The sequence below is a fragment of the Phodopus roborovskii genome, unplaced genomic scaffold, assembly GCF_943737965.1.
Source record: "Phodopus roborovskii unplaced genomic scaffold, PHOROB, whole genome shotgun sequence".
Classification (NCBI taxonomy): domain Eukaryota; kingdom Metazoa; phylum Chordata; class Mammalia; order Rodentia; family Cricetidae; genus Phodopus; species Phodopus roborovskii.
The window spans coordinates 18,527,963-18,549,453 of record NW_026125397.1 but is presented as its reverse complement, the minus strand read 5'-3'; the positions used below and the strand labels follow the sequence as shown (position 1 = coordinate 18,549,453).

The window sequence follows — 21,491 nt, the reverse complement described above, 5'->3', positions numbered from 1 at the left end:
GGGTGGGGGGGAGCTTAGTAGGGTGTTCAAGCCACACAAGAATGAGTTTGTATCCTGCGGTCTCTCTTCCATGCTGTGTGAGAAACAGTGAAGACAGTGTGCCCTTCTGGGGACATCAAGTTTGGCTAGCACCTAAGTGCTGAACACCAAGACACAACCCAATTTCTACTGTGACTCTCGCCAATATGTACTACAGACGATGAAAACTCACTACCTATAATAATAGCAATAGGAAATATCAACAAATAGAGGAAATAAGATACCTAGCATGAAGTTGTTCAGCGCCTCCCACAGAATGAAGAGCAACCACTCTTCGCTCAGGTGGCGTTAGGAGGCTGGGAGGAATCACACAACTACATCTGCAGTTCACATCTTCCCACCCTTATTAGCTGCTTCACTGACACCCATCCGTTTAAGCCATTCAATAGTGTATTGGAATGCTCCCACCACGCGTAAATTTAATTACTTTTGCTTTGTTGGATGTGAGGGGGGAAATGATCATTTATATGAAAGAGATAGATTTCTTTTTGCAAATGATGCTTCTGTGTGCCGAAGAAAAACCATTAACCAGCTAACTTCATTGGTTCAGAGTGCTGGCAGCAATATTTAGTAACTTGACCCTGGCAAGCTTTTAGCAATTAATACATCGTGTTGCATAAAGAGAGCTCAGGAAAAATAGTGGTGATGGGAGGGCTTGTCTTGATACTTTTGTTTAAAAAGTACTCTCAATTAAACCTACAGATCAGAGCCAAGGTGGCAGGCACTCAGCAACCTCTTTAAAGGGGAAACATTAAAAGGAAGACTTCCGAGTAAGACAGGGCATTTAGAGGCGAGACATAACGGCTGACTGGCTATGTTTAGAACGGCACAAGAGCATTCAGATTTCTTTCCTGTAGAGCTCTCTGGGCTGGTGAGGTGATGTTTACACAAATGTTGGGATGAAGTCACCCGGATATTTTTACCAGGTGCCCAGATATGTTACTAATCTCTCTCTCTCTCTCTCTCTCTCTCTCTCTCTCTCTCTCTCTCTCTCTCCCTCCCTACCCCCTGTCCCTCTCCCTCCTCCCCTTCTACCAGCTTTCTCTTCTGACCTCCCCCCCCATTAGGTCAGTAGGACCAGAGCATTATTGCTATTGTTGCTGTAATCCTGCATTGCTTCATTTAAAAATGGGAGAAGTCCTTCCAGTGACCTTCTTATGTATCTTATCTGCCACACTGACAACAAAGATGGGCATGTCATCGCTGTTTTAAATATGCTCATCAATCTGCAAAGCAGAGAGCTATCATTTAATATATTACTCTTGTGTTTAAAGAAAAAAATTACATCCAGGCTTGCCTTACAGAAACTGCCCCAGGGTTTACATTTTTGCAAATATGCAAACCCCACTCTTACTCTGTTCCTTCTCTCTTCCCTGCCTTTCTTCTTCAGCCATAACATTGAGTGTCAACGCTTTAATGGTTCTCATATCTCTTTTCATTTCTTCAAAAGGCAGAGTAATGATTTCTCTTTTACTGCAGTTAGGCTTCTATCAGCCCAGATTAATTTCTAAATCAATATATTCTTTCCCATCAAACTATTCTGAATGGTTATGTCCACTTCTCTGATATTGTTAACGATATTTACTTGGAGCTTTTTGGTTTTGCTTTTTGTTTTGTTTTTGAGACAAAGTCTCACTGTGTAACCTTGGCTTTCCTGGGACACCCTATGTAGACCCAGCTGCCCTTGAATTTGTGATAATCTCTGCCTCTGCCTACTAAGTGCTGGGATGGTAGGCATGTGTCACTATATTGGACTTTACTGCTAATATTTAGAACTTCAATTCTCTCTGTCATCACTTAGCATCCAAATTTACTTGGTATGCATCATTTCTAGCAAGCATTCAAGGATAAGTTCCTTCATTCTACCTGATTGTACAGCCCATTATTGTAGCACAATTCAAAGAGCGTGTGAAGATGCCTTGATGACAACATCATTTGCTACCTCTCTCAGTCTCACAGTGACTGAGAGGTCTATGGAAACCTCTGGTAGAGCCTCGGGAAGCGCTAACCTCTCTGGTCCATTGGGGCAGCCTCTGTGATTTTTATAAAATACTCTTAATACACTGGAAGGATTCCATGAGCAAAAACCTAAACTTTTCAAATATAATGTAAGCAGAGCTCAATAAGACTATGACTAAATTACACTTGTAATCTTAGCACTCTCAAGATAAGGCAAGAGGATCATGGGTAATCCAAAGTCATCCTCAGTTACATGGTGAACATGAGGCCAGCTTGGGCTACATGCAGCCCTGTCTTGAATAAAAAGTAACAAAAGGACAGGCTCCAAAGCAATACAGAGAAACCCTGTCTCAAAAAAAACCCAAAACATAAAATAAAAATAAATAAATAAAAATTAAAAAAGAATAATTAAAGAAATGATAAAATGCAGGTCAACCATGAGATGTATGCATGCATGCCCCAGGAAGTCTGGCTAATTCTGTAGCATTTGCCCATTCCTTTCTTCACTAGCTGCTCTCTGTACTCTGGGTTTCCATGACAACGCTGCTTTGGGGTTTTCTCCTTCCTTTTCTATCTTCTCCTATCAATGCCCATGAACCTGTTGTGCCAGTCTCTCATATTCATGCATACCAAAGAAAATATTTTCAGGAAAACCTACAAATAGAAAGATATTCATCAAAGTAATTAGCATGTTTAGTAATTGGCGGGGGGAGAGGAAGTAGAACCAGAGAGGCTCATGGAGACGAACGGACTAAACAAATAAACGAAATAACGGAGAAGCCAGCAGAGGCCAATGATGATAATGTGCCATAAACAGAGAGTCTCTAATTATCCAAACTGAACTCTGCACTTGGAATACAACTGATGAAAGGTAGGAGGCCATGAACAGACTGACGGGAAACAGCCTAGCGTGCAGACTCCTTTTACTACCTGAGATAGGCACGATCGTTTTAAAAATTTAACATACAATACAAGGCATTTTTCAAAGAGGTATACAGCAAACAGGATAATGATGGTCCCGTATATTATTATCTTTGCCTACCCTAATGTACCTTCTGTGTACATTCCGTTGTAACCTTGTTCTGTCCCACTGGGGAGGAAATTCTGAAGAATCAAGCTTACCTTCAAAGCCTTTATTGACGACTCCACAGGCATATGCTTCTTCTCCACACTGAGAAACATTATTTAAGGAAACATTTCTGAATAACTGAAGCTGGTCATGAATTTTATGGAAAGTTGGCCTTTGGTCCGGTTCTTGAGCCCAGCATTGGGACATTAAATTCCACCTGGACATGTGGGTGAAGACGGGAAGTACATGATGCCAGGGAGTCATTACTAATAATGCAGAGAAGGGCATATTAGCAAGCCTAAGTTGTTCCCACTCCCCCATGTTTAACACAGATGAACAGAGTGCGGATTTGTTTTTAAGAGTGGCTACAATGTTACTGCCTATAATACACAGGCATTCCTTTTGATAAGTTGACATTATCTCAGTAGTGATCCATTCAAGTTGACAGACGAGTAAATGGATGCTTGGAAATGTCTACTTAGCAAATCAAGGAAAGCTATCAAGGAAGCAGAGATTATTTTTTAAACTTCACAGATAGACATAACAAAATCTAAGGTTTACTCCAGTCTATAGAGATGCCCAGAAACAGAATGACAGGTGGAAACCTGATTTGAGTCTGGAGTTGTTCCTCATACACTGCCAGGATTAATTCAGATACGCTCAACTCCCCAGGCATTCAGAACAGGTTAACTGACTTTCTATGGATCACTCATAAATATACATATATATATATATACTCATCACAGATCTATTAGACACTTGTTTGACACCAGTAGAATAGTTGGGAACTAGGATTTCCAGCAGAGTGGCTCCTGTATTCATAGGTGACATGTATAGTAAATAAAAAAGAGTGACATTTTATCACTTTGCAACTCAAATGAACAGGGAGGGAAATGGTAACTCTATAAATATTGTCAATATTTTTTCAGAGTTTTCACCTAAAAGAAGACAATTACTTCATTTAAGACAGTATGTAGTATATGATCTGGTTCAATCCACCACCTTAAACCATGTTCTTAGGTAATGGTCTTATTTCTCTATAATAATTCAGTTTGTCTTATTTCTGGGCTATTCCTTTGTTCCTTCCAAACAATGTTAGTATTTCTTCCAGAAAAGAAGGGCATACTGCTCTGTAGTGACACCTCGAGGGGTCCTCGCTAATCTTCAGGGATGATCTGCAATTTAATCCAGAGTGGCAGATCCCATTCACCCTGTATACACCTGTAGTTAATAAGGAGCCACGGACTCTAGGTAGCTCTGTTACTTCCATCGTTGGTTTTCTAAGCTACAAACTTTCTGATGTTTTTGAGTTTCATATATGAGTACCATATATGCACTGTTTCCATCCTTTCCCCCAATGCCTTCCATGCTCCACACTCTCTGTCAACACCTTTATAGCCTTTTTTAAAAAATTATTATTGAGTCAGGTGTACTGGTACATCCCAGCACTTGAGAGGCAGAGGCAGGAGATCTCTGTGAGTTCCAGGACAGAAAGGGTTATATAGAGACTCTGTCAGGAAAAACCAAACCAAAAAAATTGTTATTCACACACACACACACACACACACACACACACACACACACACACCTACTAAGTTAATTTAGCATTGCTCACATATACATGTGTTTAGGGTTGACCACTTAAGACTAGAGGACTTCTCCCTGGGGGAAAAAAAAAGATTCTCCCCTAGCCCCTAGCCAGGTGGTAGCACATGCCTTTAATTCAGCACTAGGGAGGCAGAAGCAGAGGCAGGTGGATCTATGTGAGTTTAAGACCAGCCTGGTCTACAAGAGCACGTTTCAGGACAGCCTCCAAAGCTACATAGAGAAACTCTGACTCAAAAAACAAAAAAGATTCTCCAACTCTTAGTAGCTACTGATTGCCTGCAGCTCTTCATCCAGGGTTAGGACCTTAGATGCTTTTCCAGTCCATGTTCACGAATCAACTGGCATTGCATTATGCAGGTCCTGCTTAGGCAGCCATCCTGTTAAGATTCCACGGGTACAGCTTCCCTGCCATGTCTAGAAGACACTATCTATGATCAACCACCTGCTTTTCTTTTTCCCCAGAGCTAATGAAGCAGATTAGGGATTAACAAAGGAATGGATAAGTAAACATAAACTGGGAAGCGTTTAAAAGCATTAGCAGTGATGCCTCTTAAGCCCAGGAACACGTAGGAGTTGCACTGGAAGGGAGGAAGCATGTGCAAAGTCCTAAATTTGGAAAGAAAGCACTTGGCACGGTTTGCAATCTGAAAGAAGGCCAGAATGTCTGAAGTGCAGTCGTGGAGGGGAGAGGAAGGAATGGCATCACAGGGGAATCAGGATCAGGAAGGTCTCACAAATCAGGGAAGGAGCTAGTGGAGGTCAAAGGACCGCCGGTGGTACCCGAGTACATAAGCTTAGTACGCACACTCGATTCTGTAAAGTAACGTTCTAGCTGATAGATGGATATTGGGTTGTACAGGAGCCAAATGAAAGCTGTAGACTAAGAGACATTGTATTCAATTACTAGGTGACAATTACCCAGAAGTCATCATAGGTATTTAAGTGTCTATTTTAGGGGCTATGACGCAGCCTTGGATTCATTATAATAAAAACCCCACTTGTATTTATTTCATTTCTAGACGTGTAACTTGAGTCTACGCCAGTGCCTAATACCGGGGTGCTGTGAGAAGCAAGCATATTTTCTATGGGTTGTTCTGATGCCTGCAAGGGACATACAGTCTGGTTACAGAATATCCCATTATGTTAGAGTTTTCATTATGTTAGAGTCATATCTGAGAAAGAACAGAACGATAGCAAATCAATAGCCTTTTCTTACCATCTGTGCTTTTGAGGAACAAAGCTGGCCCACATATATTACTAATGGACCATTAGAGGTAAGTTATAATTGACATCAGATTGTGGATCTTGAGGCAATAATTAAGACGTAATCTGGATGGCTGATGTAGGAGTTTTCTTAGGAATTAAAATGAGGAGGGACTGTGGTGGGGCACACCTTTAATCCCAGCACTCGGGAGGCAGGTGGATCTCTGTGAGTTCAAGACCACCCTGGTCTACAAAGCTACACAGAGAAACCTTGTCTCCAAAAACAAAACAACAACAACAAAGAATTGAAATGGGAAAATAAATTCTTCAAGGCAGCATTCCTGAAAATAGAGATAATTGCCTAAATACTGACAAAAGTATGTCAAGACATCGCATTTCAGATACAGCGTTAACTTACCTGTAACCTACTTAATAAACACTATTTGGAGAAGCAGAAGGAAGAAAAGAGAAGGGAGTGAAGACAGGCAGAGAGGCCACCCTTCTCCCCCAGCTAACACAGCCCGGCACCCACACACCTGTCCTCCTAGGAAAGTGCAGCCTCGTGTTTTATCTGTATAATTTGTTTACTCAGATACGCTTAATGGTTTTGTCCAGGAGGACTTTAACTGTACATTGAATCCAGTCGTCACTCTTGACCTTCTAGACGGCCAAACATTTCTCCAAGCCTGCTCGTCCCGGTATGCAGAGACAGCAACAGACTAAAGAGAGAGGAGCTGTCCCAGCTAAAAGTAAAGACTAGGGCCTCAAATAGCAATAAACTGGCAACAGGATGAAGCGGAGAGGCTTTTAAGAATTTAATAATCCTAAGAAAGCTTTACTTGGGTCTTTCATGTGAATTAACAATTACAGCTGTGGCTCAGGGGGTGGCTTCTTCCCAACACTCACGTCAGTGTTCAGGACTGTGCTTTACACACCTCGGAAGTCACAGTGACAAATGCCCAGGTCTGGATGCATTTTCTATTTCTTGGATTCCTTTAAATTTGTGGGGATGCTTGTTTTAATCCTAGAAAAGCATTCACTGTGCTTGGAGTAATTCATTTGGCTAAGAACCGGGCTGCAAACCCTTCCACTCACTATGTGACCCTTTGATCTTTGCATCTTTGGTTTTGTTTTGGGTGGTTTTTTTTTTTTCCTTCCAAAATAGCATGAGACTCATTAGCTGTGTTCAGTATTACTCTTCATGCTTATTAAAGTCCTCGGATTCACGAAGCCATTGAAGTTCGACAAAGGAAAATGTATGTCCTAGCATCATTTACTTTTTAAGGAGGCAAGTGTCTGTGACTAAATAAGACACATAAAATACAAACTTCAAGAATCCCTCCTTTCCTTGTGTCCAGTCCCAAAGAGACTTGCTGCACATTTTTCAGGGTCAGAATGATGTGGTATGACTCCCGGCCTACATCTGAGGGTCTCTCCAGTAGGTCTGTCTCTGTGATGGGTCCATCACAGAGCCCCAGAAAGTTCTTGGTGTGCAGCAGGTTTCCCTTTGATCCCGTTTCTTCACAGGATTGATGTGCTGGTTGTTCATAGTAAAGGTTAGGGAGAAAACACTGACTGTGCCTCCCACCCCCAGGCTCCCACCCCCAACCGGTACACCTGAGCCTGAAAACAGAATCCAGGAATGCTCTGAACTCCACATCCCAGCAACCGCTAAGGAAAGCAAGACACCCCCAGCTCACCTGACCCTGAGAGCACGCAGGTGTCCGGTATTTAGGTTGTGGGTGGAGGTGCAACCTGGCTCAGTGCAGACTGTCAGCCTCTAAGCTGGGCCTGTGATCTCAGAGGAGCACTTCAAATAAAACTTAGTTCCCCATAGACTCCAAGAAGAGTAGTTAATCTTTATCATGACAACTTAAGGCCATGGCCAGATGGAATGGCATGAGAGCTCCACTTCCCAGGACACGCCGTTTCCGTGGTGGCTCTAAACTCTACCCCGGGCTCTGCAGAGTCACACAGCTAGAAGTATTGCTTGCTTTCTCATGATGTTCAAATGAATTTCAAAACCATCAACGGGCAATCTTGGTTTCAAGGAAGTATATTTTTAATAAAAGGTAGGTCAATACTCAGTGATATTTTTGGAGGGTTTCTCTTTCTTATTTGTTAATGTTGTTATCTTATACATTATGGTTTCTGACATTGCATGTAATGGGAACTCTACAGTACGTGCGTATCTTTGCATCTAAATGTGTTTCTTGTGCCTTCCTCTGGATCTTTGTTTTTCTGTTCCTTTGTTTGTTTAGTTTCATTGGGTTTTGGTTTCGTCTTATTATTGCAGTTTTTAGACACCGGGTTGTTTCTAATGAGAGGAACCAAGAAGGAAGTGGGTCTGAGTGTGTGAGGAGGGAATCGTCTAGAAGTGAGAGGAGGAGGAACCGTAACCAGAGTTATCGTATGGATAAAAACCTACTTTCAATTACAAAAAGGAAATCAACTAGGTCAATAATGTGTTCAACTGAGAAGTTCATTTAAAAGTACACACAATGCTACAGTGTTACCCTCCCCCTCCTAACAATAACCTGCCAGTGCTCCTCCCCCTTGAGTTTTTATACCTTTGAATAGAGCAAAATCTTAGATACGAATGTTTTCTGTTTCACGGCTTTATTGGTTTATACTCATCTCCATCATCCCAAAACAAAATACCTGAACACAGTAAAACTATATAATTCAGTCACCTGTTCTTTAAAAGCCTATCCAAAAATATTGCATGATTTCTGCTGGCATGCGTTGCCTACTCCTGGTGGAAGGGAATAACATGAAAGACAAAATTATAAGCACATAAGGAATTTTTGTGCACTTAGGATTCTAGAAGGAACTTAGGAGTTGGAGAGTTAAGTAGGAGGTAAAAAATAGTGATGAGTTTTCCAACTATGGGGTTAAAATTTATTTCCTGTTTGTGCATACTAGTGTTTTCTCTCTAGCACTAAATTTGATGTTCCATGTACTTTCTTTAAGTTAAAGACTTTCCCTGTCTGTCCTCAAGAGACTCCTGAACCAGTTTAAGGAGCTGCTGTCAAATGTCACCAAATGTGCACACACCTGAATGGTTTAAAGGCTGAATCAGAGATGCTTGGTAATTTCTATCTTCTAGCCAGAAGATGGAAATCATGTAAAACATTCACCAGCACAACATCCAACCAAGGTGCCCAGTTCTTAATCATTCTTTGGCTCAAGTCTAAGCAGTCCTCGAAATAACAGGGCACCCTCAAGGCAGTGCAACCACACCACGGTGCGCATCCGCATACTGCTAATTCCTTCTGCGTTTGTCTGCACCACAGTTTAGCACTTATTACGTGCTGGCTGGCCATCCGACTGCCGCTTCTACCGTCTCATTCAGAGTACATTCCAAGATGCACGAGACCCTGTGGCCCTGGAGTACAGATGTCTGTGCACATGTTAGGCTTGGCAGGGGAAACAATGTTTACACTTGCTTGTTATTTGTTTGTTTTTTTTTTTTTACAACCCTTTTAAGTAAAACGCCCCTTGGAAGAAAAAGTTCCAAGACAATATTTCTGTTGACAATGTCCACAGGAAGTGAATTTGTGTTCACCATAGCTAAATTTCTTACCCCTTTTGGATTATAATTGAGTTTAAATCACTCACAATATTAGAACTCAATAGTAGCCAGAATCAATCTGACCAAGACACTCACAGTAATTTTGTGTTAAGTGTATAAACAAGTCAGTCTGTACAATTTTTAGTGATACTATATTCCATCAATCGATATAAGCTATATCAAAAAGACAATCCAAGTTTTAACTAGTATAGTCCTATTTAATAGAATATTTAAGGCACAGATAGTATCCAAATAAAGACTCTCAAAGTAAAATGAAGTACACACACACACACACACACACACACACAGAGAGAGAGAGAGAGAGAGATTTATTTACTTGAATTTACTTACTATGACTCTAAATATATTATACTCCTCCAAATTTTATATTGAAGCAAAATGCTACATGCATAGTAAGAACAAAGTCATACTGTATTGGGTAAATTAACTCCCATCCTCAGTTTATATTTTATGTGGGATGTACAAATATATAAATCCCAGGTTTTCTTTTAACAGGCCAAGCCAGTGAGCCCTAAAACTGCACGTGCACATGTTTCTGCTTTGGGGGTGCTTATGTTAACATAATTAACTTACAGATCACCAGGACAATTTCTTGGTGCCTCCAGCCTCCCTCCTTCTTGCACATAGTTTAAAACATCAAGGTTGGAATGCGCTGGATAAGGTTGATGACCAAGAGTTAAAATCTCCCACACGAGAATTCCAAAGGACCTAGGACGGTAAAGGGTTCTCTTTAATTATATTTATTACAAACATCAGGTTTACAGTAGCTTCCCCAACATCATTATTCCCGGGGCTACAGGGCCTACTCTGTGATTGGCATTATTGGCCTTATAAAAAGCAAATAGGAGACTTAAAAGGAGGTTGATATTAAGAAAAAGTAGAACAAGACACTGTGGATGAGCCACATTTCAAAGATGATAGAAAGGCTTAGTGGGGCGGGGGAGGGGGAGGGGGAGGGCACACACACACACACACACACACACACACAAAGACCCAGACATACACACAGGCACACACACAGGCACACGTGTACACAGACACAGAATCACACAAGAGCACATGCAGACATACATGTCACCACTTCCCTCCCCCTCCCCTGAATTTGAAGAGGATAAAATGATAATAAACATGGAGAACAAAGTCATGAATAAAAACGGATTGCTGAGGGCAAAGTTGCTTCTCTTATACAATTTTCCTGTGGCTTAAAATACTCAAGATTCACTGGACAAATCTATGTACTTTTAGCAGTTCTAATCAAAAGTTGGGGGGGGGGGGATGAGCCAAACTCAAAGACCAAGCTTCCCCAGTGTCTACATGTTTTCATGCCTTCAAGTCTGTCTGTAATTGCTGACACAGACCCTGTCGTCAGTATTAGGGCACTTTCCGGAACTGGTAAATACTGGTTCTTCTAGTTGCAAACATATACACCTTTTGTGTGTAGCAGAATGCGTGAAGTAAACGAGTCTAGCTCATGAAAGATTTTAAGATAAATGATAAAAAAAAAATGATTGAGAGAGAAATGTAAAGGACTTGAGGCACAAAATGGTTCCTGACTACCAGCCACAGGTGACACACATATATCATACACACAGGGAGGGGGTAGAAAATAAATAATTTTTTTAAAAAAGAGCAAAATTATACATCCTGATATTAGACAGTTGCCCCCATTTTCCTGTGTCCTGTTTAGCTCACCATACGTCAGACTGAGAAGTGAAGATTCCGTCCATCAAGTTTTCTGGAGCCATCCACCGAACCGGGAGCAGGCCTTCCCCTCTCTTTCTATAATAATCATTTTTATAGATTTCCCTTGCCAGTCCAAAGTCGCCAATCTTGACTACCCGAGGACTGGTGTAGTCGTTCACAGACACAAGGCAGTTCCGAGCTGCTAGATCCCTATAGTAGAAGTGACATTTGACAAAAAGGAACAGCAGTCCAGAGATCACACAAGCAAAGCTAATAGATCTGGAAAGAAGGGAGGCATCTGGTGACTAACATTGACTGGCAATTTGACAGGATCCAGAATCACTCAGGAAACAGATCTCTGGATGTGTCTGCAAGGGACTTTCCATATCTGGTCAGTTGAGGTGGAAGAAACCTACTCTAATTGTGGACAGCTATGGGTAGGGTCCCAGATTAAATAAAAAAGAGAAACGCAACTAAGCGCCCATGGTTATCTCCCTTTGCTTCCTAAGTATGGATGCAATGTGATCAGCTGCCTCACACTCTTGCTGCTATGGCACCTACCCATGATGCACTGTTCCCTTGAACTATAAGCAAAATAAACCCTGTCTTCCTTAAGTTACATTTGTTGGGCCATTTGTCATAGTAACGAGAGAAGTGACTAATACAGAGGCTCTTTACAGTAATACTGGTCCTTTGAAGGAATGACAATGTATAACTCTACTGTGGGCTTCCCAAACTACACATGGTGGTCATGTGACCATCCAACAGCCTGTATCCAGATTATCATAGTACCTGTGAATGAAATGCATCTCCTCCAAGTAGACACAGCCTTTCGAAATGTCCACACACACCTCTACAAGGTCAACCAAGGTGAGCAAAGGGCCATGAAACTGTAAGAGATGAAGGGATTATTATAAGTACTTTCCCAACTGGCAGAAAATACATACACATCATACACATATGCATGATATATATGACTACATAATGTATATATGAATATATACTTTGTATATGATGTTCTAAAACAATTTTTATAGTCATAAGAACTCAAGGAAAACATACAACTATACATGGTAACAAACTACATTTGTAAATCTAGTTCTGCTATCCATTATGTGAATTTGCTTATTAATTAAGCAATTTTCTTGAATGTAAAATGAGCACATTATAACAGACTTTTTAATATTCAAAGTAAGATATACAGTATTGCCAGCATACAATAAGCTCTTAATAAACAAATGCCATCTGACCACATAGTAGTACCAATAATCTATAAAAAATAACGCATGGTAGCTAGATTAATGATTGATTCAATGGCCTTTGATGACATCAGTCAGGACAATGGGCTTGTTCCACATAGGACCTCCCACACTGTAAGTTGCTGACAAAACTATCTTTCCAGATTATTTTTTTTCATCTATAAGTGCCAGTAGAAATAGATGAGCTTATGCTCATTGAAAGGAATTCTAGTGGAGAAAAAAAAAAAAGCCAGTCAAAAATTTTATTAGTAGCATATGGAGAAAATTCAAAGTTCCTGCCTGGAGGCCATAGTCATACATTGAGCCGTTCCATATCCCTGCAATTACCTTGGTCCAGGTCTTTATCATCCCTGATCTGATGTATTCAAAGACTTCCCATGTGTCCAGCCTCTTGTTTTTCCATTAGCTCCCTTGTTGCGCCTAACTTCATGTAGAACTCATTATCAGATGTTGAGCAAAGTGTCATGGCAGCCCCAGGCTGCAGCAGGCCCTCTGTGTGCCCATTAATTTCCCCTTCGCTTCTCCCTGTCTCGGAAGTTGCACTTCAGTTTTCCTGAACCATCTGTCCTTCCATAGAGCTGCTGTTTTCCAATGCTCCTCTTTTTTCCTGCTATTTCCTCAGTAGAACAGACCCTTATTCTTGATATCTCCAACATCCTTCACTGAGCATCTCAGATGACTCCTGAACCCATACAACCTTACAATCTGTCAATTACTCATGCAAAGGTGCTGTCAAGTGCTACCCTAATGCTTTGCCCACACCCTGAAAGTGGAAGTCGTCTTCATATTCTGGGACAGAATACCAGCAGGGCCCCATGCAACACTATACATGGCTGATTCACCAGGCTCTGGCCTGCTGTTCCAAAGGAATCTTTATTAGGATTACAAGAACTCATGAGGCAAATAGACAAATACACATGGTGATACACTATGTGTATAGATTTGAAATATAGTTCTGCTGCCGATTCTTTGAATTTGTTTAAGTAGGCAATTTTCTCATATATAAAATTAGCATAGGACAGCTGACCTTTCAAGATTGAAAGTAAGGTACACAACATTGCTTATATATATAACAAGCACTTAATCACATCCCTTCCAAATCTGGTTCAGGTCCACCTAAGTCATGGCCTGTGTGCCAGGCATCCTAACTAGCTAGCTACCTACTGTGCAAATAGAATCCTACTTTGATATAGGCAAACCTCACTTTATTCATAAGCACTTTATGACTCTTAAACTTCATGCTGGTGACTAGTACCCTGTTCCCTCCTGATAAGATTTCCATGATGCTGCCTGCCCACCTGCCTACGCAAATCTCTGTGTCCCTTATCCCTTGTAACAAATTGGGACACCGCCATCACCCCATATTTGGCCTTCTTGACATTAGATGGATCCATCACTTGCCACTTGTCATATCTTACTAAAATCTTGTCATATTAGACCTTGATCAAGGTCTATTCTGCAAATGTTAATCACTCAAAAAGTTGTTCATCCTTAACTATCGGGGAAATACAAATCAAAAAGACTCTGAGATACCATCTTACATCTGTCAGAATGGCTAAGATCAAAAACAGTAATGACAGTCTATGATGAAGAGGATGTTGAGAGAGGGGAACTTCTACAACCACTTTGGAAATCAGTATGGTGGTTTCTCAGAAAACTGGGAATCAAGCTACCTCAAGACCCACTCTTGGGCACACAACCAAAGGATGCTCAATCATACCACAAGGACACTTGCTCAACAGTGTTCATAGCAGCTTTATTTGTAATGGCCAGACCCTGAAAACAACCTAGATGTCCCTCACCCAAAGAATAGATAAATAAAATGTGGCTGACTAGCTGCATGTGATGATGAAAAGTTACACAAATGCAAATCCGGATGCTGTTAAGCAGGGAAACATGGTACCCATTGGAGAATGGGGGAAGTTCTCCTGTGGGTGATGCCAGGAGCAGTAGGGCAGCAGTAGGGATGTGGGGCAGTCCATGTTAAAGTCCCTTCCCCTTTAGGGAGTGAGTGGGTTTCCCTTTGAGACACCTCAGTATAAGCAGAATACTTGAGAAAACGGGTAAATACCAAAAGACGTGTGCAGACCAGGGAGTGTGTGTGAGATCATGCACTGCCTCCTGGTTTTTACACAACTCACCTTGCTGTATACTTCGTTTAGCCATACAGTGTTCAGTTAGATTAGGGGGAGAAAAGGTGTCTTAAATATATTCTTTTAAACTAAGTGCTCTGCCTCGTGTCTTCTCATCTGAGGAATAAAGTACCATCCTGCAGGAAGGTCACTTCCTGCCTCTGTCCAACATGCCAGAGTCTTTCCAGGATCTGCAGTGTGCCAGGCACTGGCAACGGAAGGATGGATGAACCCGAACCACACTGGGAAGGCTGAACTCTAGAGCAGGGATGGTAGGGATGGATATCTGGGTGTGGGGAGCAAACCGGACACTGAGTAGGTAGAACGAGAGCGGATGCACGAAGTCATCACATAGGAGTTCACAGAGACTGACACAGCGTTGAGGGCCTGCAAGGGTCTGCACCAGATAAAAGTGCTAGAGCTGAAAGGGTAAAAGGACACAAGACGCCCACCCCTACAGGAGATGCTGTCGACAACTGATGACACGCTTACTGTTCTTCAAGGGAGTCTCACGGGGGAAACAAACCCCTCTAAGGGCTGGTAGCATGCCCAGCACTGGATGGCCAACAGAAAACAGGGCCAACAACATCTTTGGAGATTCCTTGTCTTGTAATGTCATCTCAGGACTTTTTCTTTTTTTTAATTTATGTATTTTTTCCTCTCTCGCCCTGCAGATCATTTGTACATATAGTGTTTTGTGGGATTCATGAGTGTTGAACAAGTTGGTCTCTGCATCCATATCTGATTCCTGGGCCTTTTTTTCCCCCAGACCTGTCAGTTTTTGTTTTATCTTATTATAGTTTATTTTGTTATTATTATCCCTTAGAAGTCTTTGTTTTATGATGAGAGCCAGAAAGGGGGTAGATGTGGATGGGAGTGAAGCTGGGAAGGGGCTGGGGTTAACAGAGGGAGGGTAAACCGTAACCAGTGCATATTATATGACAAAAATAATCTACTTCCAATAAAAGAGAAAAATGAACAAAAATTTTAAAGTCCAAATAGCTCTGTCATCCTGAAGAATAGCTCAGCCTACCAAGATCAAGGTCAGCAGATCTATTTAACTGCAAAATGTAGTATACGTCAAGACTGAAAAAAATATGTGGGATAGAGAGTAGATGAAATTAAGAGATACATATTTCCAATTCCACAGGAGCCTTATTGGGAGTATGTTTTTGTTTATAAGAGGTTTGTTTTCTCATTCAGTACTAAAACCAGGCTCAAATATTAGCTCGGGGTTCCAATGACCCTAATTAAACATGAAACAAGATGCACTTTCTTTCCACAGACACCTTCAAAGCTCTCTCCCACCAGCCAAAGCACCCTGAACGTGAAGAAAATCAACAGGAAAGTGATGCACGGTGCTTTAGAACTCTAGAACCCCAGTACAGCAGATGCCACTCCCTACCCACCTACCGTCGTCCCCCGGGCTTTCCGCAAATAGCTTAGAAGGTCTCCTCCTTCCATCAGTTCCAGAATAATGTACTGGGGCTCACTCAGCAGACAGACTCCCAGCTGCTTCAGAATGTTGGGATGATTAAACTTGCTGAAAGGTGAAAAGATACACGCTGAATGACATGACAGTAACAGCGGTCCCAGCTGGGGTCTTTATGGAGCAAGCATTTTACCCAGTGTGTCCTTTTGAAGTCCTCAGTGGCGCTGACTCCCTCTAACATGGGAAAGCTCCCCTGGCCCAAGTTCCCACATGTATGCTTGCCTTAAGGAGGGAACATGGCAACCCCTAGTGGCCAGAGCATCTGAGTAGAACAGATGGGGTTTTAGAAGAAATAATGTTTCTCGTTTTTGGAGGTTTTATGATTAGGAGAGAAAGCAATTTTGACGAATAGCCTTCTTCAAAAGATGTTTGGAAGCATGTGTGTGTCATCACAATTATGACATGTAGTCTCTCCCTTTTAGGGGAACAACTTAGATATTCAGGTTTGGACCTGGTTGGTTCGTGAAGACATTATAGTGACCAAGCCCCAGACTAATTAGAGGACCCAGCTTAACTTCCCATGAGCCTCTACCTCCCTTTTCTCCTTAAGATGTCTTTGAGCAGTTCTCATGATGACTGCAGATGGAAACCTTGCTGACAAGTTTTCTAAGAGATGTTCTTGCTAACATCAGATCTCATAACATGGTATCTTCCTGAGTCTGCTTGACTCATTATCCCTCACTAAGAACAGCTACATTTCAAAAGCAGAAGCACCTCCGAATTTGCTTACAGAATACACTCCTAATTAAAGATACGTGATGGGAGGATCATTTGCCTGGGAACTACCTACCCAGACTCTGAAGATTTACGTCTATAGACTAATTAATGCTACAGATTTATTTCCTTTTATTTTATTCCTATTTATTTTCAGAATGACCTGGCCATTTGGGGTGTTAAAAATCCAACAAAGACAAATAAAAGCTTTCTATCCATGCTAGTCAGAGAAAATTACTGTATGAATTATGCTAATACCTCATCAGGTGTGCCTCCTTCAAGAACTCAATCTTCTCCTGGTCTGTAGAGCCCTTCTTCAAGGTCTGTAAGAAATGGAGAAGTCAGAAATCAGACACTGGGAGCCAGGTGGATTAGAGGGAACATTTTTTTTTTATATTATTTTGTCTTCTTTGTTGTTTTGCTTGTTTTGTTGCAATATCCACTATGATATCCGGAACTAAATCACAGATATGGCATGGCTTATAATCTGAAAATCCCCTGTTGGTGTTGTGTGTGGTCTAAAACTTCTATAATTACTGCTGTTCAATCAAGAATATCTGTCTGCTAGATAAGAGACTGAGGAACAAAAATATAAGGTCCCTGTGAAATATGGAATGTTTTTATTTTGTGTTTTTAATTAATTTTTTGTTTATTTATGTGTATGGTTCTTTGTATGTATGTTGGTATATCACATGTGTACATTGGATCTTTTGGGACAAGAGCTACAGATGTAAGTGAGCAGCCATAAGGGTTCTGGGAATCAAAATTGGATCTCCACAGTTGCAGAGAGGGAGGAGTGATGAGCAAAGGGGTCAAGACCAGGCTGGAGCAACCCACAGAATCAGCTGACCCGAACAATGGGGAGATAATGGACCCCAGTCTGATGGCTGGGAAAGCAGCACAGGACTGCCCCAGACTCCCTGAAAGTGGGTGTTAGTTAGGAAGTCTGAGCAGTCTATGGGGCCTCTGGTAATGGATCAGTATTTATCCCAAGTATAGGAATGGACTTTGGGAGCCCATTGCACATAGAGGGATACTCTCTCATCCTAGACTCATGGCCGGAGGGCCTAGGCCCTGCCCCAAATGATATGACAGACTTTGAAAACTCCCCAGGAAAGACCTTACTCTCCTTGGGGAGCAGAAAAGGGATGGTGGGGGGGTTGGTGGGGTGATAGGGGAGGGGAGGGTGGGAGGGTGAGGGAACTGGATTGACATGTAAAACAACCTTGTTTTGAATTTAAATTTTAAAAAAAGACGAAACAAAAACAAAATTGGATCTCCAAGAGGAGCAGCCAGTGCTCTTAATGGTCGAACCCTCTTTCCATATATAGAAATACAGAAAAATTTAAAGACACACTAATTTGGGCATTCAATAGTTCAAATAGGTCAGCATCTTTGCAGATTTTCTTGGCAATATTAGCCTTCCCACTTTACTTGCAGTCGCTCCCTGGTGTTTTGTTTTGGGAGGAATGGTACTCTTTACTAGTCAATAGATGTAAATTAATCACAAAATTCTATCCTAAAACTCTGTGATCTCAGTTCCAGCGAATACAACATAAGAGGAAAACTGTTCCTAAATGGGGTAGGAAATCAGGAAGAGAGTAGTATTTCATGACATAGATAATTCAGACTTCAATGTTTGTAAGTAAAGTTTAGTGGAAATACTTGTTTGTTTAAATGTTTACTAAAGCCGTGTGAGCCTCAGGGGCAGAATTCAACAGTTAAAACAGAGCCCAGGGCCAGTAGGTTTGAGAAGGTACACTAAGTTCTAGTCGGTTCCTGGTAGATGTGTTGGACAATTCTAGTTCATGTGAAGGGTGCTGTTGTTGTTTTGAAGCAGAACCTCTTGTAGCTCAGGCTGACCTCTGAATCTGTGTGTAGTCAAGTATGACCTTGAACTTGATTCTCCTGCTTCTTCTTCTGCAGGGCTGGGAATACAGGCACGCACATCACACCATGGTTTATGTGGTGCTGGGGATCAAACCCAGGGCTTTTGAAATACTCGGCAAGAACTCTACAAATTGAGCTATTCTCTCTAGCCCCCTCTTAGAGTATTTTCAATGGGAAATAAAACTCTGCTAGGTCTTACTAATTAATAGCTTTAGTAGTAACATAAGCCCTGGTTATAGTCTCCTTTTAAAAGCCCAGCAGATATGGGAAAAATAATGGATGGCTTTGTAGCTAATGACAGACTTCTACATCCTGCCATTCTTAAATTTTGACTTACTTTTTAAATGCTCATTTTATTTTGCGTGTGTTTTTGTCTGCATGCATGCATGTGCATGGCGTGTGTGCCTGGTGCCATTGGGTGTCAGAAGAGGTCACTGGGATCCCGTGGTTCTGGAGTTACGGATAGATGCTTATGAACCATCTATCCCAAGTCCTCTGCATGAGCAACAAGCACTCTTAACCACTGAGCCATCCTACCCCAAATTTATCTTATTTTTTTAGTTGGTGTACTATTTGTACATAATTTTGTTCTGCAGTGTGTTGGTTTGACTTATATATCCATTGGGGAGTGATCAGATCCAGGACACTAGCATATTCACCACCCTCAGCCTTTACCACTTATTAGTAAGTCGGCTGAAATTCTGCTTGGAGACATGCAGTGCATTTTGCTGGCTGTACTAGAAAGCGTCTTTTCAGCTTTTCGGGTCATATGCATGGTAGAGGAGTTCAAAGCCACACGTTACCTTCACTGCCACTTTGATTTCGCCACTTCCCACGCCTAGGATGTCCACAGCTGTGCCTTCATACACTTCTCCAAAAGCTCCGCTCCCCAACAAAAGACGCAGGCTCAGTTTCTCCCGGGGGAAGGCGGGAAGATTTTCAATCTCTTCTTGGGTTGGAAGAGTACTGTAAAATAACAATATGTCTGTTCTCCCTAAAGACCTTAGGTGTATACATTTGTATTTGAAAGAAACTGAGCAATCTCAGCCCTGGGCAGCACTGTACATTCCAGTGGGGTGATGAGGAATTTTGTGCTCCTGCACTTTTCCTGTCCTATGACTTCTTAGGCAAAGTACGGTCACTTTGTTTCTGAATCCCATGGTTTCTACAGGAACAGGAAGGCGGAGGCTTCCCGTGGCTCCTGGGGCGGCTGCTTATTTCAAAATGAGTGGCTATGAAATTCCAGGGTTGCAGATCCCTGAAAAACCACTGCAGATAAAGAAAACAGCAAGAGAAGCAGCTGGGCCCCAGAGCTTTCCCTTCACCGGGCTCGCATACCTGCTTCTGTGACTTTCATGACAGGATTTACTGTGACCGAAAAGTGGGCTCCTCCGCCACCACATTAGTCTTCAAAAGGCCAGTCTTCACCTTGGACTGTTCTGCCATTGGTACTTAGTCTAAATTAAGTACACGTTGAGGTTTTGGGTTTTTTGTTTATTGGGGGTTTTGTTTGTTTGGTTTTGCTTTTGTTTTTTTAACTGATAATCTTCTTTTTAATGATTTATTTATTTTTATTTTGTGGGTATCAATTGGTGTTTTGCCTGCATGTCTGTCTCTGTCTGTGTGAGGGTGTCAGATCCCTTGGAACTGGAGTTATAGGCAGTTCTCAGCAGCCATGCAGGTGCTGGGAATTGAACCTGGGTCCTCTGGAAGAGCAGCCAATGCTCTTCACCACTGAGCTATCTCTCTAGTTCCAGCAAGAATGTTAAATATCAGATGCCCAGTGTTTTCTTTAAATAAAAAAAAAAAATACCCTCTACTCTGAAGAGCTGGTTTGGTTCATTTCTGTGTCTATTTTATATCTATTTTAAATTCTGTTTTGAAGATTTCAGCAAGCAAGGCTATGACCATAGAATTCTTTTTACAAAGAGTATGACATAGTGTCTCATGCAAAGAAATGCTTGTTTTCCTTAATGATAATGGGCAGGCACCATGTGGCTTCCATAACAGAATAAGAAAATACATGCAAAGGCTCTAGAACATTTTCCTTTCCCTGCCATTCACTCTTCCCAAAGTGAATCATTTCTCCTTAAGTTTTTTTTTTTTTAATCACATGATTAAACAATGGAAGGCAATGGATTTTTACTTCGCTCATAGGATAACCACAATGTCATTTGTCCCAAGTCACATATGAGACTGGAAGCAAATGTTACTGACAGTGATACCCGGAGATCCTGGGAAATGAGACATGCGGACACCCTTGTTACTGGGCCCACACTCGGACTATGTGATCCAAGAAGACGGCATGGGCCACATACTGGACTACATAGCAGGCATTGGCCAGGCCCACTCCAGCCGCCAGACCTCGCAGCTCCGCCAACTCCTTGTCTTCGTTGAGAACCGAGAGCCCTTCCTTGGAAGCTTTGCGATTTTTCAAGCCTCTATACCAGACTACAAAGAAAACAGACAATTTACTAAGTAAGTGTTTCCTTTTCTCCCCTTAAAAAATGTTGGTGTGTTTTAAACACACATATGTGTGTGAACACTCTTGACAGAATAACAAAGACTGACTTTAAGGTATTCCTATAACAATTGTTTTTTAAATTAAATCTTGGTAAAATTTTATATAAAACCCATATAATGTGTACTCTTTTAATTGTAAAATTCACTATATTTCTCACTACTACAAATAAATTTTGAAGTATCTTATTAAACTGCACTTCTCGAAGTTAACTGTAAACTAGAACCAAACTAAGTTTAAAAACTTGCAAAATAATTATTAATGAAGCAAACTTACTTCTGCATCCAGACATTCCCATCACACTCCAGTAGACCCAAGAAACTGCTT

At 41.5% G+C, this 21,491-nt stretch overlaps 1 protein-coding gene across 1 annotated transcript in view; it reads right to left on the bottom strand.

The window, feature by feature from the left end:
* The window catches only part of Ros1 (ROS proto-oncogene 1, receptor tyrosine kinase), a 100,343-nt gene that overhangs the window by 2,321 nt on the left and 76,531 nt on the right, over nt 1-21,491 (bottom strand). The window contains exons 36-43 of the mRNA XM_051175318.1: nt 20,962-21,094; nt 19,447-19,609; nt 17,012-17,076; nt 15,961-16,090; nt 11,949-12,046; nt 11,166-11,366; nt 10,047-10,181; nt 3,121-3,284 (exon numbers count right to left, since the gene is read on the bottom strand). Coding sequence (XP_051031275.1) covers nt 3,121-3,284; nt 10,047-10,181; nt 11,166-11,366; nt 11,949-12,046; nt 15,961-16,090; nt 17,012-17,076; nt 19,447-19,609; nt 20,962-21,094 — 1,089 coding nt within the window. The remainder of the gene's footprint in view (nt 1-3,120; nt 3,285-10,046; nt 10,182-11,165; nt 11,367-11,948; nt 12,047-15,960; nt 16,091-17,011; nt 17,077-19,446; nt 19,610-20,961; nt 21,095-21,491) is intronic.